The sequence below is a fragment of the Rutilus rutilus genome, assembly GCF_951802725.1.
Source record: "Rutilus rutilus genome assembly, chromosome: 17".
NCBI classification, from domain to species: domain Eukaryota; kingdom Metazoa; phylum Chordata; class Actinopteri; order Cypriniformes; family Leuciscidae; genus Rutilus; species Rutilus rutilus.
Genome location: NC_140230.1, coordinates 27,039,888 through 27,061,665, shown reverse-complemented (window position 1 = coordinate 27,061,665; position 21,778 = coordinate 27,039,888). Strand labels below are relative to the sequence as shown.

The 21,778-nt window shown below is 37.0% G+C and overlaps 1 protein-coding gene across 9 annotated transcripts; it reads left to right on the top strand.

The window, feature by feature from the left end:
• Nucleotides 1-277: 277 nt before the first annotated feature.
• On the top strand, nucleotides 278-4,465 carry tdp2a (tyrosyl-DNA phosphodiesterase 2a). 9 transcript variants are annotated; one of them, XM_084385639.1, is made up of 9 exons: nucleotides 281-299; nucleotides 462-585; nucleotides 959-1,110; nucleotides 1,366-2,019; nucleotides 2,626-2,717; nucleotides 2,795-2,913; nucleotides 3,086-3,256; nucleotides 3,359-3,608; nucleotides 4,170-4,465. In XM_084385639.1, exons 3-9 carry the CDS (start codon nucleotides 1,085-1,087, stop codon nucleotides 4,235-4,237), a joined length of 1,380 nt encoding a protein of 459 aa, XP_084241765.1. In that variant the 5' UTR covers nucleotides 281-299; nucleotides 462-585; nucleotides 959-1,084; the 3' UTR covers nucleotides 4,238-4,465. The 9 variants fall into 9 exon arrangements, with proteins under 9 accessions (XP_084241770.1, XP_084241765.1, XP_084241772.1 ...); XM_084385646.1 differs by lacking the exon at nucleotides 281-299 and having other exon boundaries at nucleotides 311-585; nucleotides 1,035-1,110; nucleotides 1,366-1,446; nucleotides 1,626-2,019; XM_084385645.1 differs by lacking the exon at nucleotides 281-299 and having other exon boundaries at nucleotides 311-585; nucleotides 1,366-1,446; nucleotides 1,626-2,019.
• Nucleotides 4,466-21,778: the final 17,313 nt, after the last annotated feature.

Sequence of the window (21,778 nt, the reverse complement as noted above, 5' to 3'; positions counted from 1 at the left end):
TATTATTGAATTATTTAAAAATAAGTAATTATATTATCATTATTAATTATAGTATATTAGTATTATTGACCACACTCCAAAACATGTGGTTAGAGAAAACAACAACAACCAACAATCATCACCATTATACACTATTTTCTTTGAAAAACACCTTAACAATTCTCCAACAATTGCACATATCATCATAACCAAAAACTTTTAAAAGGACGTAGATCATATTTGGAACCGCTTGGAATCATAGACTGTAAAAGCTTGGAACAGAGAGCTAAAAAGGGGGCGGGGTTTAGCAGCTGGCTGAGGTAGGCTCGTCTCCGGAAATAATACTTGTCTCATTTTAACACTTCCCTGCGTTTTTAATTCATTGTAAATATCTTACTCTAAGTATTTAACTATTTATACCATAAAGTACGAAAAAAAAAAACATCTGAGATTTGAATTTGTATATATATATTGCCGCTCAGTTTTTCATAGACCAACCTCACTCTGACGTGTCGTGTGGGAAATCGAAACTAACTACTGCTGCACTAAAAAGGCAAGAGAGTTATGCTTTACTCGAGACTTGGGAGACAAATACTGCCGTTGTCTGTGAGTATAACATATATGTTATGCTATCTCGTAATTGGGACATAAATCTCGCAGCTGTTAAAGTTTAAGTTAAAAATTCGGACTATTTATCCTAAATTACGACATTGTTTGACAGTATTCCGTGTTTATTTAATGTATGGTAGCCTATCTCCAAAGGTTATATAGCCTAATACAGGTTAATATAGGTTATATAAAGGAGTAGCACGTACACATAACAGTTCAATGTTAGATTTAAGCTATAGCCTACAAAATTATAAATCACATACCCAGTGATAACTTAGCTATAGGTCTAACATGTTGCCTAATATTCATATTGTTATCATTTTGGACACATTGCATGTAGTGACTAATGAGCTAACCATGCTTTTCATAGGCATAGGCTGAATAAACTTGTTCATGTCGGGTTTAACGTGACTGCATACTCACTGTCAATACCAAACCCTGAACAGAAATAGAATCTGAAAGCTCCAAGAAACACAAACCTATCCTCCCTGTTAAAATGGATGCACCACCTTGTTCTCCAAGGTAAGTACAAAATTCAGTATTATTAAGAAACATTGAAAGCATTTGTATTTTCTGTAGTTAATCAATGTCTGTTATATTGTATACAAAACTGTTTGCTTTGGTAAGACTGTTTAATATTTAGTTAGATTATCTAATTTCAAAATGTCAAGCTGCTTTAGTCTTGATAGATGCTGCTGTTTTATTTTTAATGGATTAATATATATAAGCTCGCAACACAATTGAATTTTTGACATTCTGTATTTTATTCTGATATAGTGATACCTGCTCAGGAGAGCCCCGTGTGGGCTGTAATGACAGTGCTCCTTGTCTTGTGGACACCAAAGTTGAGGGGAAAACTGGGAAGAATAAAAAGCATAAAAAGAGACGCAGTGCTGCATGCCAAACGAAAACAGGTGGTGATTGTACTCAGGTCACTGTTGAAGAGCTGTCGCCACCCTCACAACACCCGCCTGAGCTTCATGAAAAAAGGTCTGCTGGATCAAAGCAAGAAAAGAATACTCGCAAAACAAGAAATCCTTCTATTTCACCTGAAACTTCTCCTGCACTCTCCTCTCATCGACAAAAAGCCCAAAGTGCACAGAAAACATCAGCTCGGTCTACCTGTGACCAGTCAACTCAGACGGAGTCACCCCAACTCCAATCTGTCCAAACGCAGTCTACACAAACCCCTCCGATCCAGGGTGAACACACACCATCAACAGAATCCAAGTCCACCCAGACAAAACGGTCTAGTTTTCCCTTAAAACAGGCATACTGGGGGAATTCATTCACAGATCAGTCAGCTGATCAGCAGGAAGCCCAATTCAGCTCCAGAAACAGCTATCTGACAGTCATAACCTGGAATATAGACGGTCTGGATTTGGATAATGTCTTTGACCGGGTCAAAGGTCTGCTGTCACTCTTAGGAAAGTAAGTGTTACTCACAATTGTCATTTTTTTATATTTTCAGTATGCATACATCTTCAGACCAAACATTAATATGAATAGATTTCTCTTGCACAGATTTATAAGGATGATTAAATAGTGAATACAATTTTTAAATGATCAGGTTTAGAGAGTTTACAGTTGCACAGTAGTGTTTCTGAGGTTGCTTAATGAATATCATTCACATTTAAAGGTAAAGTGTGTCATTTCTGCTCTACTGGTGTGGCATTAAGCAGAATTTTGAAAAATATGATTGTTTTCCAACAATCAGTTTCCATGAACACTCTCCTGTCTGTCGTAGGTTAAACGGATGGTCCTGCCATAAACTCAAACCATTTGTTGAGCTGATGTTACATTCTATTAGAGATGCTCAAAGAAACAGATCAATCTTTTGAATCTACAAATGAGTTACTGACTGTATTGTTTTCTTTGCATATTAATCAAATTTTTTTTAAACATTAATAACATTGCACACATCATATATAGCATTTAGCAGTCTCAATTAACTAAAAAAAGATCTAATGTATTACAAAACCACTTACAAAAAGACTTTTTTAGTGATTTGATCACTAAATTATGATTTTAATGCAGGTACCGTGCAGATGTTATACTGTTACAAGAGCTGGTCCCTCCTTCTTTGAAAATTTTACAGAACATTATGACAGATTATCAGTTTCTGCAAGGTATGTTAATGGTTGCATACAAGCTCGATAAATAAATACTATTTCTGGTATGAATATTAGATGATTTTGTGTTTCAGCCAGTGAAGAGGGCTATTTCACTGGCATTTTGCTCAGAAAGGAAAGAGTACAATTCGTCCAGAGCAGCATTGTGAAGTACCCAACCACAGAGATGGACAGGAACCTGCTAGTTACAAATGTAGGTCAAATTTTTGCTAGCCGTTGGATAGTTATTGTTTCGATATGCCTGATTATGAATATGCACTTTTTCTTAAGCCCGTTGACCATATTTATAATGATAAAAGTCATAATGTAAATTTAGACCATTCAAAACATTCAGCGTCCCGTTTTGTGTTTGCATGTTTGTTTAGGTGAGCTTTTTAGGCCGTCCGCTGTGCATTATGACATCTCATCTGGAGAGCTGCAAGACAGGTTCTCAAGAACGCATGAATCAGCTGCGGAGAGTCTGGAAATGGATGAAAGAGGCTCCAGAGGACCACTCAGTTATATTTGGAGGAGATACTAACCTCAGGGATTGGGAGGTTGTGTGTGATACAAACATATGTTTGCTCTAAATCAAAACCCACATTATACTCTGTCAAAATTTTACGTGTGAATTTGTTTGTCTGTGTTTGTTATGACAGGTGAGTAAGCTCAACGGGCTGCCGGACAGTATCTCTGATGTGTGGGAGATGCTAGGGAAACCAGAGGAAAGCAGATACACCTGGGACACATCCATCAATGATAACAATGAAATCCCTCATTCTATACGCCTGCGATTTGATCGAATTTTCCTCAGACCAGCCGCAGAGGGTGCCCAGCTACGGCCAGAAAGCATGACCCTGATTGGTCTGGAGAAGCTGAAGTGTGACTATTTCATCAGCGATCACTGGGGTATTCTTTGTACTTTCACATTTGAGGCATCAGAAGAGTAGTGTGTTACTATTCTTTTTTATGGCCCGCGCATGATTATAAAACTAAATGGGTTATACGCTTTTTAAACAAATCATTACTGATAAACTTGACAATCATAAACTTCTGGTAGATGAACTTTTACACCAACTATACCTATAAGGGGGAACAAGGCTAGTTGTCACACTTTTTACTCCAGTGATTCAGTGAATATTTCTCAGTTTCTATGTAACCACATGCCGTACATCTTGGCAAAAAAAAAAAAAAAAGCCTCCACAAAAATGTCCAGTTATTGCATAGCACAAAAATATAATATAGTTCATTGAACTCAACATAACTTGTGACAACATATCACAATGGAACCTGCCAATAAACAGCCATTTATTGGGTTTTAAACCAAATTTAACCCATAAAACAGTGATTGTTTTATGGACAACAAATATAAAAATATAAAAAAAGTAAAACATTACATTGTGTAACATTAAAAACACATATGACAACTTCATCCTGACTTTTATGAAATGTCCCTTATTTTTCCACTAGAGGGAGCTCAAAGGACAGCCTATGATGAGCATCAACCAGACAAATGTCAAAAAAGCGGTATTTATTAATTTTGTTAATTTATTTTAATTCATTATATTCTGGGTTTGGAACAGAGTAAGTAATGTTACTACATAGCATATATGAATACTTCTAATGGTTTTATGTGTATGTTTTATAGATTCCATTTAAGATTGCAGATTTAAGAACGCTAACTAATTTTAGTTCATTATAATTAAGCATCATTGACACATTTGAATAGGAAGCACACAGCAGTACAAAATAAAATGTGGACTATGTGTATGCGTTTTGATTCAATACGCATATGTTGAAAGTCTGGACTAAATCTTTTGGATGACCATGAGTAGTTATATTTAAATGGATGGATAGTAATATATTCTTTTGGTGAGGAGCTGGCAAACATGGCCCTGTTTTCACTTGGAGAAATGATTTACAGCACATTCTCTCTCCTAAACTAAACAGAATTGAAATGTGCCAATACAGTTAGAGAGAGGTGGCAGGCTGACAACAAGAATTATTTTTTGTCATTGGCATGGTGTCAGGAATTGGATTAACAAAGAGCCATTTACCAGGACAGTCCTCATCATGGACAGCTAGATTTAGGAATTTACTGTAATGTGCCACAAATCTTCTACACTGCTTCTGTTTCCTACATTTATTTTGTACTTGTGTTTGTCTTAAACACTCATTGTTATTATCTAGAGAGTCTTAAGAGAGATTCTGCCAGCATTACTTGTCACATAATTGAAAACTTACATCAGTAAACAGAACTTTGTCAGAATTTTATGCTAAAGGAAACAAAATGTCCTTTAAAATGAATGACAATATCATTAATCAATGTTAACGCAGTAAATGGATCAATGTTCTGTCATGCTAATCTGTTTCCTTCATAATACATAACTGAAAAAGAAGAATTGCCATATCATCTCCATAAAGTATTTAATCACATGTTGAAGTATTCTATCAGCCTAACTAGAAGGAATTATTTAATAAAGACCATCATGAAGGTTGTGAAAGATCATTAGCTCCCACTGTTATAGGAAACCCTTAGTCATTTTACTACAACGAACTAAAAATATACTCACATTAATCATTTTAGAATATGTTATGCTGTTATTAAATTGGGTCAAACCAAGAGTCTTTGAATATAGTTTGTGTGGAGCCATGAAAATCATGCATTTTCATAAAATATTATCTGAACATCTGGTTTCATAACAAAGAGTCAAGAATCCCTCAGAACAGTTCCTATATATCAGAATCTGAATCAGAAAGAGTTTTATTGCCAAGTGTGTTTGCACACACACACACACACACACACACACACACACAAGGAATTTGTTTTGGTGCCAGAAGAAGCTTCCAGTACACAGAGACAACAATAAAAATAGACAACAAAATATATCACCTTATTGTAGCCTACATGTTTGGTCATGATTATTACCAGCCAGATCAAATATAACATCTGTGGTGGTCTATAGTGATTGCAGTAGAGTTATCAAATAGTTACTGGAAATAACATTTTAGAGTTTTGAGTATCCAGAATCAGAGCCGTCTTGGCTTCTTTAATAGTGTTTTCCCACTTTTTGTCACATCATGTTGTGCAGAGTTCATTTAAATAAAGGCCGTTTCAGCAGTTTTTTCCCAGTTCAATGACACATCACCAGGGGTCATAGCAAATAACAGTGAGCCTGACATCAATGGACATATCAGCATATATTTATTATAAAACACTTGCAAAGACAGTGAATATATTACAAATACTTTTAGAGAAGTCACAGTTTGTGAAGTGTCATTATTGCAAAACACAGCGTGTAACCAGAGAACATGGCGTGCCAATTTTTACCTTAAAGGGGCAATTCAAAAATAAAAATATACAGTATACAGTACAGTATACAAAAATATACAGTATACATATATATATATATATATATATATATACACAGTGAGGAAAATAAGTATTTGAACACCCTGCTATTTTGCAAGTTCTTCCACTTAGAAATCATGGAGGGGTCTGAAATTGTCATCGTAGGTGCATGTCCACTGTGAGAGACATAATCTAAATAAAAAAATCCAGGAATCACAATATATGATTTTTTAACTATTTATTTGTATGATTCAGCTGCAAATAAGTATTTGAACACCTGTCTATCAGCTAGAATTCTGACCCTCAAAGACCTGTTAGTCTGCCTTTAAAATGTCCACCTCCACTCCATTTATTATCCTAAATTAGATGCACCTGTTTGAGGTCGTTAGCTGCATAAAGACACCTGTCCACCCCATACAATCAGTAAGAATCCAACTACTAACATGGCCAAGACCAAAGAGCTGTCCAAAGACACTAGAGACAAAATTGTACACCTCCACAAGGCTGGAAAGGGCTACGGGGAAATTGCCAAGCAGCTTGGTGAAAAAAGGTCCACTGTTGGAGCAATCATTAGAAAATGGAAGAAGCTAAACATGACTGTCAATCTCCCTCGGACTGGGGCTCCATGCAAGATCTCACCTCGTGGGGTCTCAATGATCCTAAGAAAGGTGAGAAATCAGCCCAGAACTACACAGGAGGAGCTGGTCAATGACCTGAAAAGAGCTAGGACCACCGTTTCCAAGGTTACTGTTGGTAATACACTAAGACGTCATGGTTTGAAATCATGCATGGCACGGAAGGTTCCCCTGCTTAAACCAGCACATGCCAAGGCCCGTCTTAAGTTTGCCAATGACCATTTGGATGATCCAGAGGAGTCATGGGAGAAAGTCATGTGGTCAGATGAGACCAAAATAGAACTTTTTGATCATAATTCCACTAAACGTGTTTGGAGGAAGAAGAGTGATGATGAGTACCATCCCAAGAACACCATCCCTACTGTGAAGCATGGGGGTGGTAGCATCATGCTTTGGGGGTGTTTTTCTGCACATGGGACAGGGCGACTGCACTGTATTAAGGAGAGGATGACCGGGGCCATGTATTGCGAGATTTTGGGGAACAGCCTCCTTCCCTCAGTTAGAGCATTGAAGATGGGTCGAGGCTGGGTCTTCCAACATGACAATGACCCGAAGCACACAGCCAGGATAACCAAGGAGTGGCTCTGTAAGAAGCATATCAAGGTTCTGGCGTGGCCTAGCCAGTCTCCAGACCTAAACCCAATAGAGAATCTATGGAGGGAGCTCAAACTCCGTGTTTCTCAGCGACAGCCCAGAAACCTGACAGATCTAGAGAAGGTCTGTGTGGAGGAGTGGGCCAAAATCCCTCCTGCAGTGTGTGCAAACCTGGTGAAAAACTACAGGAAACGTTTGACCTCTGTAATTGCAAACAAAGGCTACTGTACCAAATAATAACATTGATTTTCTCAGGTGTTCAAATACTTATTTGCAGCTGTATCATACAAATAAATAGTTAAAAAATCATTCATTGTGATTTCTGGATTTTTATTTTTTAGATTATGTCTCTCACAGTGGACATGCACCTACGATGACAATTTCAGACCCCTCCATGATTTCTAAGTGGGAGAACTTGCAAAATAGCAGGGTGTTCAAATACTTATTTTCCTCACTGTATATATATATATATATATATATATATATATATATATATATATATATATATATATTTGACTGCATCAATATCATAAAAAAGCACCAAAAACATAATTAAGTAAGTGAAATATGCAGTTTTATTTGTTTCTTTGTTGTTAGTGTGACAAAAATTCCAGGACTTTATTAGCACAGCATATTTTAACCAAAATGCTCCTTGTGGATCCATTGTTTTAAGGTTACATACTAAACTTGACTTCTGACTTGCTCCTGAGGTGACAGCTATAACCTTATCATTCATACAGTTTTAGAAATGAAATAACATTAGAAGTGATTTGAGTGTTTAATTAAGACACATAGGATCATGGGAGCATCCTGTCCCGGTCTTCATCCCACAAGAATACTAACTGGAGCTGCTTATGATTTTCCTTATGTTAACAAATGTTGGCACAAACAGGACAATAGCATCTCACCTCACAGGATTGCCCGCTATTTATATTTGACACATACTGTAAAAGCTTTCTTTCATTTGACCCTTTTGGTTAGACATTCTAACTAATAATAGTATTTATGTTATTATTGTCATAAATACTCTAATAGTTCATCATCATCCTCTTACAAACAAGATGATATCCTAATGCAAATGCCAGTTTCCTAATTCGTATATCAGGCAAATAATGATGGCGTTAAGATCATAATTCACAGTCCAAACTGAAATATGACAAATGACTCCCATGCTATGGGTGCCCTGCACACCCCCTATTAAAGCAGGTGACATTGCAAGTGACTTGACAGCATGGAGATCAACTGATGCCATGGCGGTCCAAAGCCCACCTGTGCATGCTCAGATTAGCAGAGGAAATAATTACATTAGAAGGCTTCCTCCACTGTACACTGGACATATTTCAGACATGATAAGCCTGAGCTGTCAATAAGGATATGCACAAGGCAGGCAAATAATACAGAGGAAATTAAGAACAGGCTTACAGATAGACAGATCACTGATTTAAAAGATAAATCAGGGGGAAGATGTTTGTATTTATTTATTTAAAATAGAACAGATTAATGAACATCACACGGTTATATCAATGCTCCAGATTCAACCATAATGCCTCATTTTAATCTGCTTTCCCTGATATTTGAAAGAAAATCATACACAGTAAAACATATTCTGTTAAATAAAAACTGGCAACTGTGTTTGCCAGAAATTCACTGTTTGGTGACACTGTTTTATTTATATAAAAATCAAAAACATAATTTTAACAATAATTTACTGCAAAAGCACATAAAATCAAGTAGCACACCTAATAAAAGATGTTCATATGGCACATATTTGTGTGCCAATTTTCCATTACTTTGCAACAATTTTACTTTAAAGTAAACAAACTGTAGGCTATTACAAATTACAGTTTAATTCACTATGACAGAGCTAGTAGGCTACACCGGTCTATTCATACAGATTTATTGTGGACTGCCTAATCCAGAGCAGGTGGCAACAAATGTAGGCTATGTAATTACTTAAATGAATGGCTATTCCTGGATTCTCATATTATATGCAATTCATTTGCATATGAGAAAAAAGCTCACCATTATGAGATTCGGCACCCTGTTGGTGGTGGAAATTCTAATATGGAAATTGTACAGTAAGCCCGGTATTAATGCATTGCTAATGCATGCAAAACTTTACCGTGTTAAGAAGAACATTGACCGTCTTTCAGCAAATTTTCACAAGCAAAATACAGTTATTTCAGAAGGAATCCACGCAATTGTAAATTTCGCACAAGGAAAGATTTCCCTTCACTGATTTTGCAACGTGTTCGACGGATTCGAGTGTTGACTTTCACAAATCTGATTGGAATAAAAAAAGAGTTCTGAGGCAGCTTCATACACTGACAACACAATGGATTGTTTGGCCGCAAATCTGCACGACCAGCTTGAACCCGTCGCGAAATATGTATTTCTTTCGCCTGTTCGCGTAGATTCCTAGGTCCACGAAAATTAGACGATCAACAACAATCGCAAGTGATTTAAAGGAGGTCGACTTTTAAAATCTGTCAGTAATTAGTCAGTTTCAACATTAAACTGAATGTGTTTGTGCATCATAGGCTACCTGTTGCCACTGCCTCAGGCGATAACGTGATTTCTTTTTACGAGCGTCTTTAACTGATTTGAGAGATGTGTTGTTCCACACATGATTGTATTATTATTCCAATTATTCCCTCACCTCTGTCCCTAATCAAGAAAGAATTTAAGGCATGCTCCCTGTGGGATGGCATAAACAATTAACCATGATGTGCTCACTCACAAACAGCTGAATTCTGATGGCTGATGATGCACCAATGAACTGCCATTTTCAAACACAAACATCGTAATAATCTCACAGTCCTCTTCTATATCCACCCCGGTACCAGGAGACTGTGAATGAGACGTATACAATGTATCATTAGTAGCTACCAATAACAGGCTGGTGATTAAAGAGGCTTTTGATGAAGTGTGGCAGCTCAATTATTTGACGTGCTGGACACAGTAAACACGTTTCACCTTCTGAAACCTGATGGATCAGTTTGGACTGCTTCATTTAATTTCCCTGTCTCTTCGTCCAGGTTGATCTTCTGTAATGACACCCAAAGGGCTCTCCAGCCCTCATTCTGTCTTTATGGCGTATATTTGGCTATGTGTCAATACTCTTGATGAAAGATGAGAGATCTAAGGTTTGAAAAGGATGACACTGAACACCCAATTATCGGCTAGTGGCAGTTTTTTCTATTTTTGGAAAGCAATCCACTGTGCTCTGTGGCACTCCTATTGTTCTTCTAGGCTGCGGTTGCCATGAACACCACGTCGGTGGCGTCTGACATGGCGGTGACCTGTGGAGAAAAGGTTGGCGAATGGCTTGCACACCTTCTCCAGCTGGTAGATGTTGTCGCTTAAAACATTTCCCTGCAGCTTTTGCCATGCTGCTCGTGATTATCTGATGCTCTTTCAGACAGGCATCCATTTCTTTGTTGTTGTTCTAGAGGAAATTAGTAAATGCACCCTTCAGTCAACTTGAGGGCATGAGGACAATAGAGTTGATTGTTACAAACAAAATTGCTTTTTTAGCTCAGATTTGCACTTATTATTCCAAGTAGCTGTTTGATTTTGATTACCCAAAAGACAAAACCCTCAAAATTATTGCTTACCAATTATAATTCACCAGAGGGGAGGATTGCTTATGGGCTTTTTTTTTGTACCAGGCAGAAATGCAGCATGAAAATCAAATCAAACCATCATTTTCCTGGGAAACCTTTTGTCAAAAATCATACAGTTATTATCATCAGCATCATCTGGATCTGTCCTCCCCGCCCCAGAGTCTCTCAGAGTCTGATTGGAACCTCAGGGAAACACAACACTGATTTGATTATTTGCCTTCCTATTGTCACGACTCCCTGAAAAATAGGCTAAGTTATGTCTCTATGGCAGAATGATAGTGACTGAGAAAAACACAGATTATGAATACTTCTGCTAACCTCTGGACCTTCTGAATGGAAAATGTTTAAAAATCTGTCATTATTCAACCATAACACAGTGTCCTAACCAGACACTACGCTGCGACACATGATAAAAGGTCTCTTTTCCATGTTAATCAGAGTTTTTGGCCTAACCTGCCTCGACGGCAATATGCGATGATTCTATTTTAGCAAAGTTTCTGCATTTAATGTTAAAATGGTCGAATATTATGAATTTGATTATGTATTTATCCATTTGGTTGCGAGTTCAGTGCTTTTGCAGAGAGACTCCGCCCACACGCTCTTCTCATTGGCTCTTCTTGTCTAGTGTGGGCAGACTAATTGCTTGTTGCTGGAATCTTATGGCATCATGTCTAGGTTAGGGCACGGTGTTACACTTTAAATACTACTGTTAACTATCATAATACAGTAAAATATACAACCACTTGATGCCTTAAAGTTCAAGAGTTTTAGTTAGTTAAATAAATTTTAACTAAAAAACATACACACCCATGAGAACTCTGGGATATATATACACTATAATGACATTTTTATTTTATTCTATAAAATATTATACTATTATTTTACAGTGCGATACATGTATTTTGTTGAATATAAATGTTTTTTTTAAATATAAATATAATTTTTTTCTGATGACATAACTTAATTTTTTTTTACAACAACGTGTAATTCATTTTCACCTTTGTTAAAAGGCCATTAAAGCACCAAAGTATAACTCTACTGCTCAGTTTTATGGCTATGTAGGACATCACATATGACCCATGACTATTTATATTGGCTGTTGATTGGTCAGAAACACAAAAAAAGGCTCCGAGCCAAACAAACAGTGTCCAGTGTAATGAATCATTATCACCAGGAAAAGACAACAAATAAAGCCCACGGTGGTTAGGGTGTGCATGCATGCATGTGTGTGTGTGCATATATTTTATCTTGAGTGCACTTGTTCGTCCACATCGATTTCCATGTAGACACACTATTCATCACTATGAAGGAGACTAGTCATTAAGTTTGACTCTGTGTATTGATTTACATCACTATAACCCTATAACTCCCCAACACAGCTGCCACCTAACTGACTCTATAGGTGAAAGAACATGTGGATAAAATATATCACTGGTTGTCCTCCCTGAGGATCAGTTTGAGCCGCTTGTTTCTATTTTTCTCATAAGATGTGACTTTCTGTTTTCTGCATTTAATGTCAACACCAATTCCTATTAGCCTATTACACTGGTGCTTTCCAGAAATTCACCTTCTAAATAAAGAGCTCTGTGTCAAGACAGGGCTAAAAGGAAATGGAATAGATTTTCTCCAAGTTCAGACTGCTGACACTTGTGCTTTAGGGAACAAAGCTTTCTGGCCTACAGATGAAATGGGGACCAAATGAAAAGCAAAAGTACTGGCAGGTTTGGAGTGACCGAAGTGCCCCCAGGAGCCGGCCTCTCGTTATCACCGTAATACTGCGCACATTTGTATTCACATAGCATGATCACACATCAGACCTTTGGAAATGACTGTTTACAGGGGTGATCTGTAGAACAAGCATGCTGACAAAACTAACATAATTCATACGCAGATGTTGACTGGCAGACATTTTATGCATACGAATTTGATTTACACTGGATCAACTAATATATACAGTGGGTACGGAAAGTATTCAGACCCCCTTAAATTTTTCACTCTTTGTTATATTGCAGCCATTTGCTAAAATCATTTAAGTTCATTTTTCTTTTCCTCATTATTGTACACACAGCACCCCATATTGACAGAAAAACACAGAATTGTTGACATTTTTGCACATTTATTAAAAAAGAAAAACTGAAATATCACATGCACTGTAAAAAATTTGTAACACTCCCAAATCAAAAATTTCAATTGACCGATAACATCTCAATTTTTCAATTGGCCCAAGTGAAATTCTGTAAATTCTGAAATTAAATGTACAGATTTTCACTTGGGCCAATTGAAAAATTTAGATGTTATCAGTCAATTGAAATTTTTGATTTGGGAGTGTTACAAATTTTTTACAGTGTGGTCCTAAGTATTGCATAAGCAGGGAAATGCTTATGAATCTATAATGAGATAATTATAGCAGTGATTATTATGTCAGTTATGGCAGCTATTTTTTTTTATTCTCTTGATGGAAATAAATGTTGTAATGTTATTTCCATCAAGAGGTGCATCAGCACTTCTTCACCATTTTTGGTCAATACAGTATATTGTATTGACAATGAAAGAGTCAAGCACACCAATCCAGCACATCCCAAAGACTTTCAATGCATTTCCCTCACAACCATTCTTTCACAATTTGAGGCTTGAGCCTGATGAATCTTGACATTGTCATCCTGGAACATGGCCATGATGTGTCTTCTTACATGTTTTTTTTTTAAGAAATGAAAAGCTACACACTCCATCATTTAGGTTAAAAGAACTGTTGCCGAACATATAACATGCCAGAAACATAATAATCACTGCAATAATGATCCAATCATAGACAAGCATTTGCAAATCCAAATAGTGACTTTTTTTGGGGCAGTGTATAGCTATAAACCAATAATTAACATAAAATCCAAAACATATCTCACTTTTATGTCAACTCCTAACTTTTCAAAAGAAGCATTACACTGTCTCTCCTTGACTTCACATGCTGTATTAAGAAATATAACTAACTGTAAGAAATTGTAGTCTGCCTCGACCCAGATTCCACTCCTAAATATATTTTAGAATGAGCTCATCCCCAAAATGGCTTAATTATCATAGAGATTAAGGCAGTCAAGTAATATTGTTTCTTGACCATTTGGGTTGATCACATCCTGAGCAAATGGTAGTCAATTCTAGAATGGGACTGGGTGTGGGACACAGAGAACCTTCTCAGACAATGGGGTGTCTCAACTTCATTAACATACAGACCTGTTACAACAAGGGCAACTTAATTTACATTAAGTGTTGTAAACTGTAACAGGATAAAAGGTTTAAGATTTGGATGTTCTGGGTTCATTCTGACGCCGGTGAACCCAAGGTGCTTTGTGTACCTTGCCACTGCTATACTGTAATAAACTTCATTTTTGAGATCTTCGACGTCCACATCATTTTTTCTTACATAGCCTAACCGTCTTGCTGTTATTCACCAAGCACAAAGAGGTGCAAGTGAAAGCTAAAGCTTAGTTGCCATAACTGATGCCTTGAAAGGAAGATAATTAGAGTGGTTTTTACCCTCCGTTGCTTCCCTCTTTGTGTTTTCAGCTTTTATTTGGCTCTAGGGCCTGCAAGTAATACATTCAGAGATAGCAGCAGATAAACAACTGTTATAATCTCACATGATTTACAACCTATATTTATATTATTGCAAAACCAATGACCTATAAAAAAGGACTTGGCATGATGGGGCAATATGATACCACAGTAAAGGCCATTTCCCCTCTGAAATGAGCAACTCATGAAAAACAAGGCTGGGGAGGCAGTTGGCAAAATGTACAGGAGATTTATAAGAGTCATAAAGTTCAAATATTGACAGGTTTATGTGCTTTGGTATAGTTGCTTTCATTGGGTTAAGCCTTTATATCAAGGGTTAATTTAATATCTGTGAATTTTCCATCAGCAATGAAACAATCCATTGATTTGAAGGTAATGGGACAAAAGGTGAAAGAATATCATGTGAATCAACATTTTCTTTATATGACCAGCTGATCTCCGTTTATTTAATGGACTTAACTCGTTCTTCATGGTGCAGATCTACCAAACACGTTTATTAATATCAGAGAGAAAAAATAATAATGAAAATCATGTAATAATGTGAAAAATAAAGCATGTTTCACATTATCTATTTGTTCCTATAGCAGATGTGGCAGTACACACCGCAGCTGCTTGTGGAAAGGAATGGCCAAGCATCAGAGCATGTATGTGTGTGTGTGTGTGTGTGTGATCATGCGTGAAATTATCACACCAGGGTGTAAACACCACCGAGATGAGAATAACAATGCACTCCCAACTGCACAACTCACCACCACTCACTGTATAACTAAGGGGAAACTGCACACCATCACAGGTACATTTGACAGCCTCGTAAACTTAATCTATCGTTTGGGCAGTCCAGAGAGAGGTGGCGAGACCTCATTTTTTACAGACAGTCAGATGTTTTTGCTTTTATTGAAGCACAAGACAGTCTTTGCTGGAGATGACTATCAGGTTTCACACAAAATACAAAGTTTGAATGCTCCTGTCTTTAAAAAAAATGGGGAAAACATACTATTACATATTTAAAAAACTAATAATTTCAAATTTTTCTGCTGATTTATAATGAAATCATAAAAAGGCACCGATGGATACAACAAACAAATCTGAAACATTAATTTTCATTTCATTTTCAACCTTTCGCACAGATTTTTATGCTGATAATATAATTTGTAATGGAAAAAATTATTAAAGCAAAAGATGGACAAAATACAGATTTTTCATTTGAAAGTATCACTCAAAATTGTATGCTGATAATATAATTTATAATGAAAAACATTTAAGAAAATAATGACAAAAATACTAACATTTTATCTAATTTGGGACCTAACTACAGGTACTGTATCTGAACCAAAACCATTTTGTTTAGTTTTTTTGTAAAAAAAAAAAAAGAGTTGTCAAGGGTATATATCCAGGGGTGTGCGCAATATTGACACAAAATTATATATTTTTTTCGATAACAGTAATTAGAATTTTTTTTTGCTGAGTGTGTTAATTGTGTTGGTACCATGGCAGGTTTAGGACTGCCGTGGACAGCTGACTCCTAAAGTTTTCATATTCTTCATATTCTGTGCGTTTTTTTGTTTTGTTTTTTTTTTACCTTTTATGGCCATTTTTACCTTTATAAAGCCATTTTAACCTCACTAATGTATGCATCATCTTTTGAGTCAAATTCTTACATTTAATCAATACATTTAATTAGAATAATAAGACACAATAGGGCTGTTACCAATCAAATGAAATCAGCTTCAACAAAATTCATCTGTGCAATGCAGAGGAAACACATAAGTTGCAACTGAAGTGGCATTTAGATGCATTTTACACAACTCAGAGGGGACATGAATGCATTTAACCTGCAGCTGCAAATGCATAAATAATGTTTTGATGTTTTAAACATAAAACGCTAAATATTGTTATTTGAAATTATTTTAAAAATGAAAAGATAGCCTACTTTAAATGTGAAATTAAAACCACCAGTAGATGGCAGCAAGTCACTGTTAATGAGAGAGTAATTAATTTAAACCGATTAATTTAAACGGCTGATTCATTCAGAAACGAAGAATTTGGCTGTCTGAAATCGCCCCCTATACCCTTAAATAGGGCACTATTTGGGGGACGGACAGCCATTTGTAGTGGTGTCTGAAACCATAGTGGATGTTCTCGAGTGCACTCATTCAATCCCACAATGCACCGCAATAATGAGTGTACAACTGATGAGAATACCCATAATGCACTGTGAGAGTCGCGCCCCGAATGAATTCCCACGATGGACCAAGATGGTGCCGCAGCTGAACCGCTGGTCCAATGTGGCTACAGCGTAATAGCATACAGGTATAAATTCCTTGACAGTTATTTTAAAACGTAACTCTTGCCAAGATACAACCTAGGGTCTTTTTGTTAATCTACCCAAGGCAAATTTTCGTTTAAAAGCATAATTAGAATGGAAACGCCACTTTTAAGTTTGACCGTATTTTCGTTTTGGGTCAAATTGCCTTTTGAATGGGAGTGCTAGGGGCACGATTATGATAGCATCAAAATCGCTATTTTTAAAACATTAAGAAGGCTCGACACAAACATGAAACTTTGCTCGAAGTATCACCAGGGGCTCTACACATGAACTCGAGCATTGAGAACATTGTTTGTATACACAGAGTTTACTAAAAAGAAAGATTTTGAACAACTCACTGTAGCTGTTGTCGTTTCTGTCCGCCGGCATTTTGTCAGTCAAAAATAGTCGATCTCCAAATGCGAATGAACTGATTCTTATATGAGGATCCTTTTTCAAATACAAGGTCAATATTGATTTTCACTAATGACAAAACAAATTATCCGTGAATTTGTATGGAACTAAGCTTTAGGAGCTTTCCATCTTTACTCTCCTCCCTGTTACCTTGCATTCGGAGATCATTAACAAACAAACTGTATGATTTAAATGTACATGCATCTTTCTATTCAGGAGACTCACTTTGTTGTTGTGGCCAGTGATCTCCCGGCCGTGAATAAAACTTAATTTCTACAAAGAGCAACTTGGGAGTCGTGTCTCGTATATGCTGCTCAGCTGAGAAATAGATTATACGCTCAAAAGACAACAGAACATCTATGTGTGATTGAGGTAGTAATAGAAGTACTAAAGATTCTATGCTCAAAAGACAACAAAAGAAACAGCTCAAGTGTGATTGAGGTAGTGATAGTAGCTTCTTGACCAGACGCCGTCACCTTACTTCAGGGAAGTATTGTATTGTATAGTAAGTATTCAGGGAATTACCTCGAGATACTGAAGTTGTTATTATTTTTAACAACTGGAAGTTGTTTAAATGGTCCGTGGTGAAGAAGTCAGATTTAGTAGGTTGTATTCGTATTAAGAATTTCCACGACACGTCACACATCGTAGACGATATATATCGCACATCCCTAGTTGAAGGGATTCAAAAGTTTGACTGTGGCTTTTCTTTAAATCTCATGTAAAATTAAAATATTTACAATAGGCAAATGCGACTTTGACAGAATAAGCACCATATGTTGTTAGTCAGCATGAGTGGCTTAGACTACTGACTGTAGCAGAGCTCTGATTGCCAAGACAGGCAATGCATAAAAACTCAAAGTTGACAACTTCTCAAACAGGGAAACATTGAGTCCATTTCACTGCGGCTAACATGCTTTGTTTCATGAGCTAGCCTGAATTATCATCCTCCAACAATCTAATAAAAACAACAACTATGGAATATTCTAGCAATGACAAGCAGTATGGGGGTTCAATTAATTCACCTATTTACCAAATTATATTCTCCAGTCATTTAGTAAATCTGTCAGACACCTGAAAGTGCCCTCTTCACTTTCTGATCTTGTCTGACCTCTGTCTCATTTTATTTTCGCTTGAAACCTGACCCTTGCCCGAAGAAGAGTGACTGCGGTGCTCACTTGTTAAGTGTTTGGCATTTGAGGAACAAAAGGCTCCCGCGTCCTGAATGTTGCGATGGATCAGTCTGTAACAAGCTCTGTCGCTAATGGGCTCTAATGAATTCAAAGATATGCAAACCCACGTGGGGCTCTTATTCAGATAAGGTGAAACAGAATGAATCACATTCCCGAAATACACAACCATTAACCTTTCTTCACTTGTCAGGCATGAGGACTGACGTTTCTCGCTTTCTCTCAGGTCAAATGCACAAAAAGACAACATGCTGCCTGCAGGGACATCGTTTTGAAAAGGACCAAAACTACTTGCTTTTGTTTTTCACCAGAGGATCAGACATTTACCTAAATCACCGTTTAGTCCTAAAATATTAAAATGTTTTGCTTCAGTCAGAAAATGGACAATTCTCATACTGTATAGGGGAGACGGATGCTAGTTGTCACTTTTTACTATAGTGAATATTTCTCAGTGTGGGTTTATTTTTTGATAAAACAAGTTTTAACAGAAGGATTAATTCAAGTAATTTTACAAATCATAAGATTCACGTTTCTGCTTTTAAATCCTACAAAAATGGGTTTCCCATTCACTTCTATTGTGTTCTCTTTGTTATTGATTTTTTTAAGAAAATCAACAATTTTAAGAATTTTAAGCAAAATCTCAGTAAAACAATTATGAAACTAAAATATTATTAAAAAACAACTTTTTTTTAAATGTAACATTAAAAAAATATAAAACTATATTTCTGTCCCAACAATTATTCTAATTAATAATATGTAAATCATTTAAAGTGTCAATATAATGTGACGAATTTCCCCAGCCAGATGAAAAATACCCTTTTCCTATAACTTTCAGTTAAAATTCTGTGTGACAACTAGCCCCGATGAGTTTGTGACATCATTTTGTGAAATATAGCACTGCAAGGCCATTATCTTTATTATCTATTTATTATTTTATTTTCCACCAGCAGAAAAAAAAGAGGCATTTTATCATAATTTGTAACCTCTCATCTGACCATCTGATATGATTCGAGCTGGACATCTTCCTGACCATATCTCATAATGGTCACATCAGGAGCACATCATTGCTGATATGTTGCCTCAGGGTTTTTTTCTAGGTTAACAGCCATATGAGCCATTGAGAGGGGAGAAAAAACATGTCCCTGCACAGATCTGTGGCAATGGGAGGTAAATTATAGTAAGGAATCCCCGAAGAGAGATTATGGAAGTACATGTTCTCATGACACGGCAACGACAGATAACAGGCTGAGCGAGATGGAGAGGGCTTGATAATCTATTCTCCCATCACTGAACTGTCATTCCACCAATGACATCCTCAGATAAATGTCATTACTCATAATCTAACCCTGTCATCTCCACAATGAGCATTCTTTCACCTTTAAGATGCTCAACTGTGGCACAAACATGCCTGAGGCATGTCATAACCATCTACCACTAAGAGAATGATGGGAAAACATATAAGACTATTAAAACTGGTTGGTATTTTCTGATCTGATTACATAGAGATCTATATTTCGGTCCATTCTCACCTGGTCTTTAAGCTGTGATTGATTCATTCACTTTTCCTCTATTTTAAACCTCCTGTTGAGCTCAGATTGAGATGCATCGATTGGATAAAACATGCAGTGCTCAATAACTGCCTAGAAGCATATGTTCTCATTCAGCTAAAACCTCTATTTTCAAAGTGCTGATGTACTGTTTATTCAAATGTAAAAATATGACTCTACAAACATTGTCGATCTCCAAAGAGATAAGTGGACTAACAGAAAGAGCATTTTCCTTTTCTTGACCTTTCACAATGCTAAGCCCACATGGTGAATAATGAATAAGCATGCTTTACTTTGCTATATAATTAACTTTCTGAAGTACTAGCCTGATACACTGTAAGGAGGGTAACTGACTGGACTCCTTATGAACCGGCCTGTCGGTGGGCCTGATTAGCCATGTGAAGTACCCATGTCCTTGTGTGAAGAAGGGAAATGATCTCATTCATATGTTCAACAGTGGCTCTTCTAAAAAAAAGATCTATGAGCGACAGTAATGACTCTCTTTTTCAGCATCCACCAAAACCCAGAGGAAATCATCACACTGAAGTTCAAAACAACATTTTTATATTACTTCCCTTCCTGTGAAGATTAATATGGGAAAATGCCAACCCTACTGTTTCCAGCAAGTAAGCTCAGTATGGAATACACTGCTTTCATATTATATTCTGACCTTTTATTTTTTCTTAGTTGAAGGGTGATATTATAATTATCTAGAAATTGCTTGCAATTCTTAAAGTCGGAAGTAGCGACAGATCAATTTCACATATTGTGATGTACATCTGAGTGTAACGGAAAGAGAGAAAAAAAAATGTAGGGTGCCTGGCGACTGTTCAATGAATAATTTGTGTTTTGTATTTGAGACATCGTCATCATTTAGAAAATAGGCCTAGATAAAAAGGTGAATTTTTATTTCATGCTGATTTAAACTCTATAGGTAATTCAAGCTCTCATTGGCGATTTTGTAAACTTTTCACTTCTTTTCACTTGCAACACACTGGCAACCACTCAAATGACCTTGGCAATGGATTATCAAACACAGGGAAAGTTATTGTGTCATCTTCAATATCACAACTCACCGCTCAAATATTCTTAAGAAAATGTAATTAACTCTCTCATTTCATTATAAAATGCAAGAATTTCTATAGCTGTCTCATTGTCAATGCACTGAAACGTATGGAAGCCCGTTTCTGCCACAGTTGAGTAAAAAATGTGGCGGAAACGGGCTTCCATAGGAAACGTCTCAGGTTACGACTGTAACCTATGTTCCCTGAGAACAGGGAACGAGACACTGTGTCGAATGGCGCTTTGGGGAACGCCTCAGGCGTGACAGGGGTCTGAATTCACAATCAAATCACGGCAATCAGATTGACCAACGACAGCCCATGAATCATTAGCGTGCGACCTAGAAGTACAAAAGGGCGCCTTGCAAACATGATAATCACCTTATCGTCTGAAGGGACCGTTAGGCAGACAGGCCCCGAGGCATGGCGAAAAGACGCAGTGTCTCGTTCCCTGTTCTCAGGCAAGATAGGTTAAAGTTGTAACCTGAGACTTTCCCTTTCGAAAGGGAACTCACACTGCGTTGAATGACGCTTTGGGGAACAATATACCCACGCCACCATGCTAACGGGAGTGCATGCCAAGTGGCAGTGACAACTGTCAGAACCAGCAAATTCAAATGAAACGCTAGAACCACTCACCCTCAGGTCACTGGGCTGTCAGTGACAGCATTCCCTACGATCATAGCCGAAGCTATAAGCCTCAAACCTCCATAAACAGTTTACCAAAAGGCCTACCTGGGCCTGCTCAAGGGCTGGAACCACAGCTTAAAATTAGAAGGGGTCCCTTC

Bases quoted from the DNA above. Each gene is read 5' to 3' on its own strand.
- tdp2a (XM_084385639.1), top strand. From the start codon at position 1,085: ATGGATGCACCACCTTGTTCTCCAAG. The intron at 2,020-2,625 runs GTAAGTGTTACT...ATTTTAATGCAG, and splicing joins CTGCTGTCACTCTTAGGAAA to GTACCGTGCAGATGTTATAC. The intron at 3,257-3,358 runs GTTGTGTGTGAT...TTGTTATGACAG, and splicing joins CTAACCTCAGGGATTGGGAG to GTGAGTAAGCTCAACGGGCT.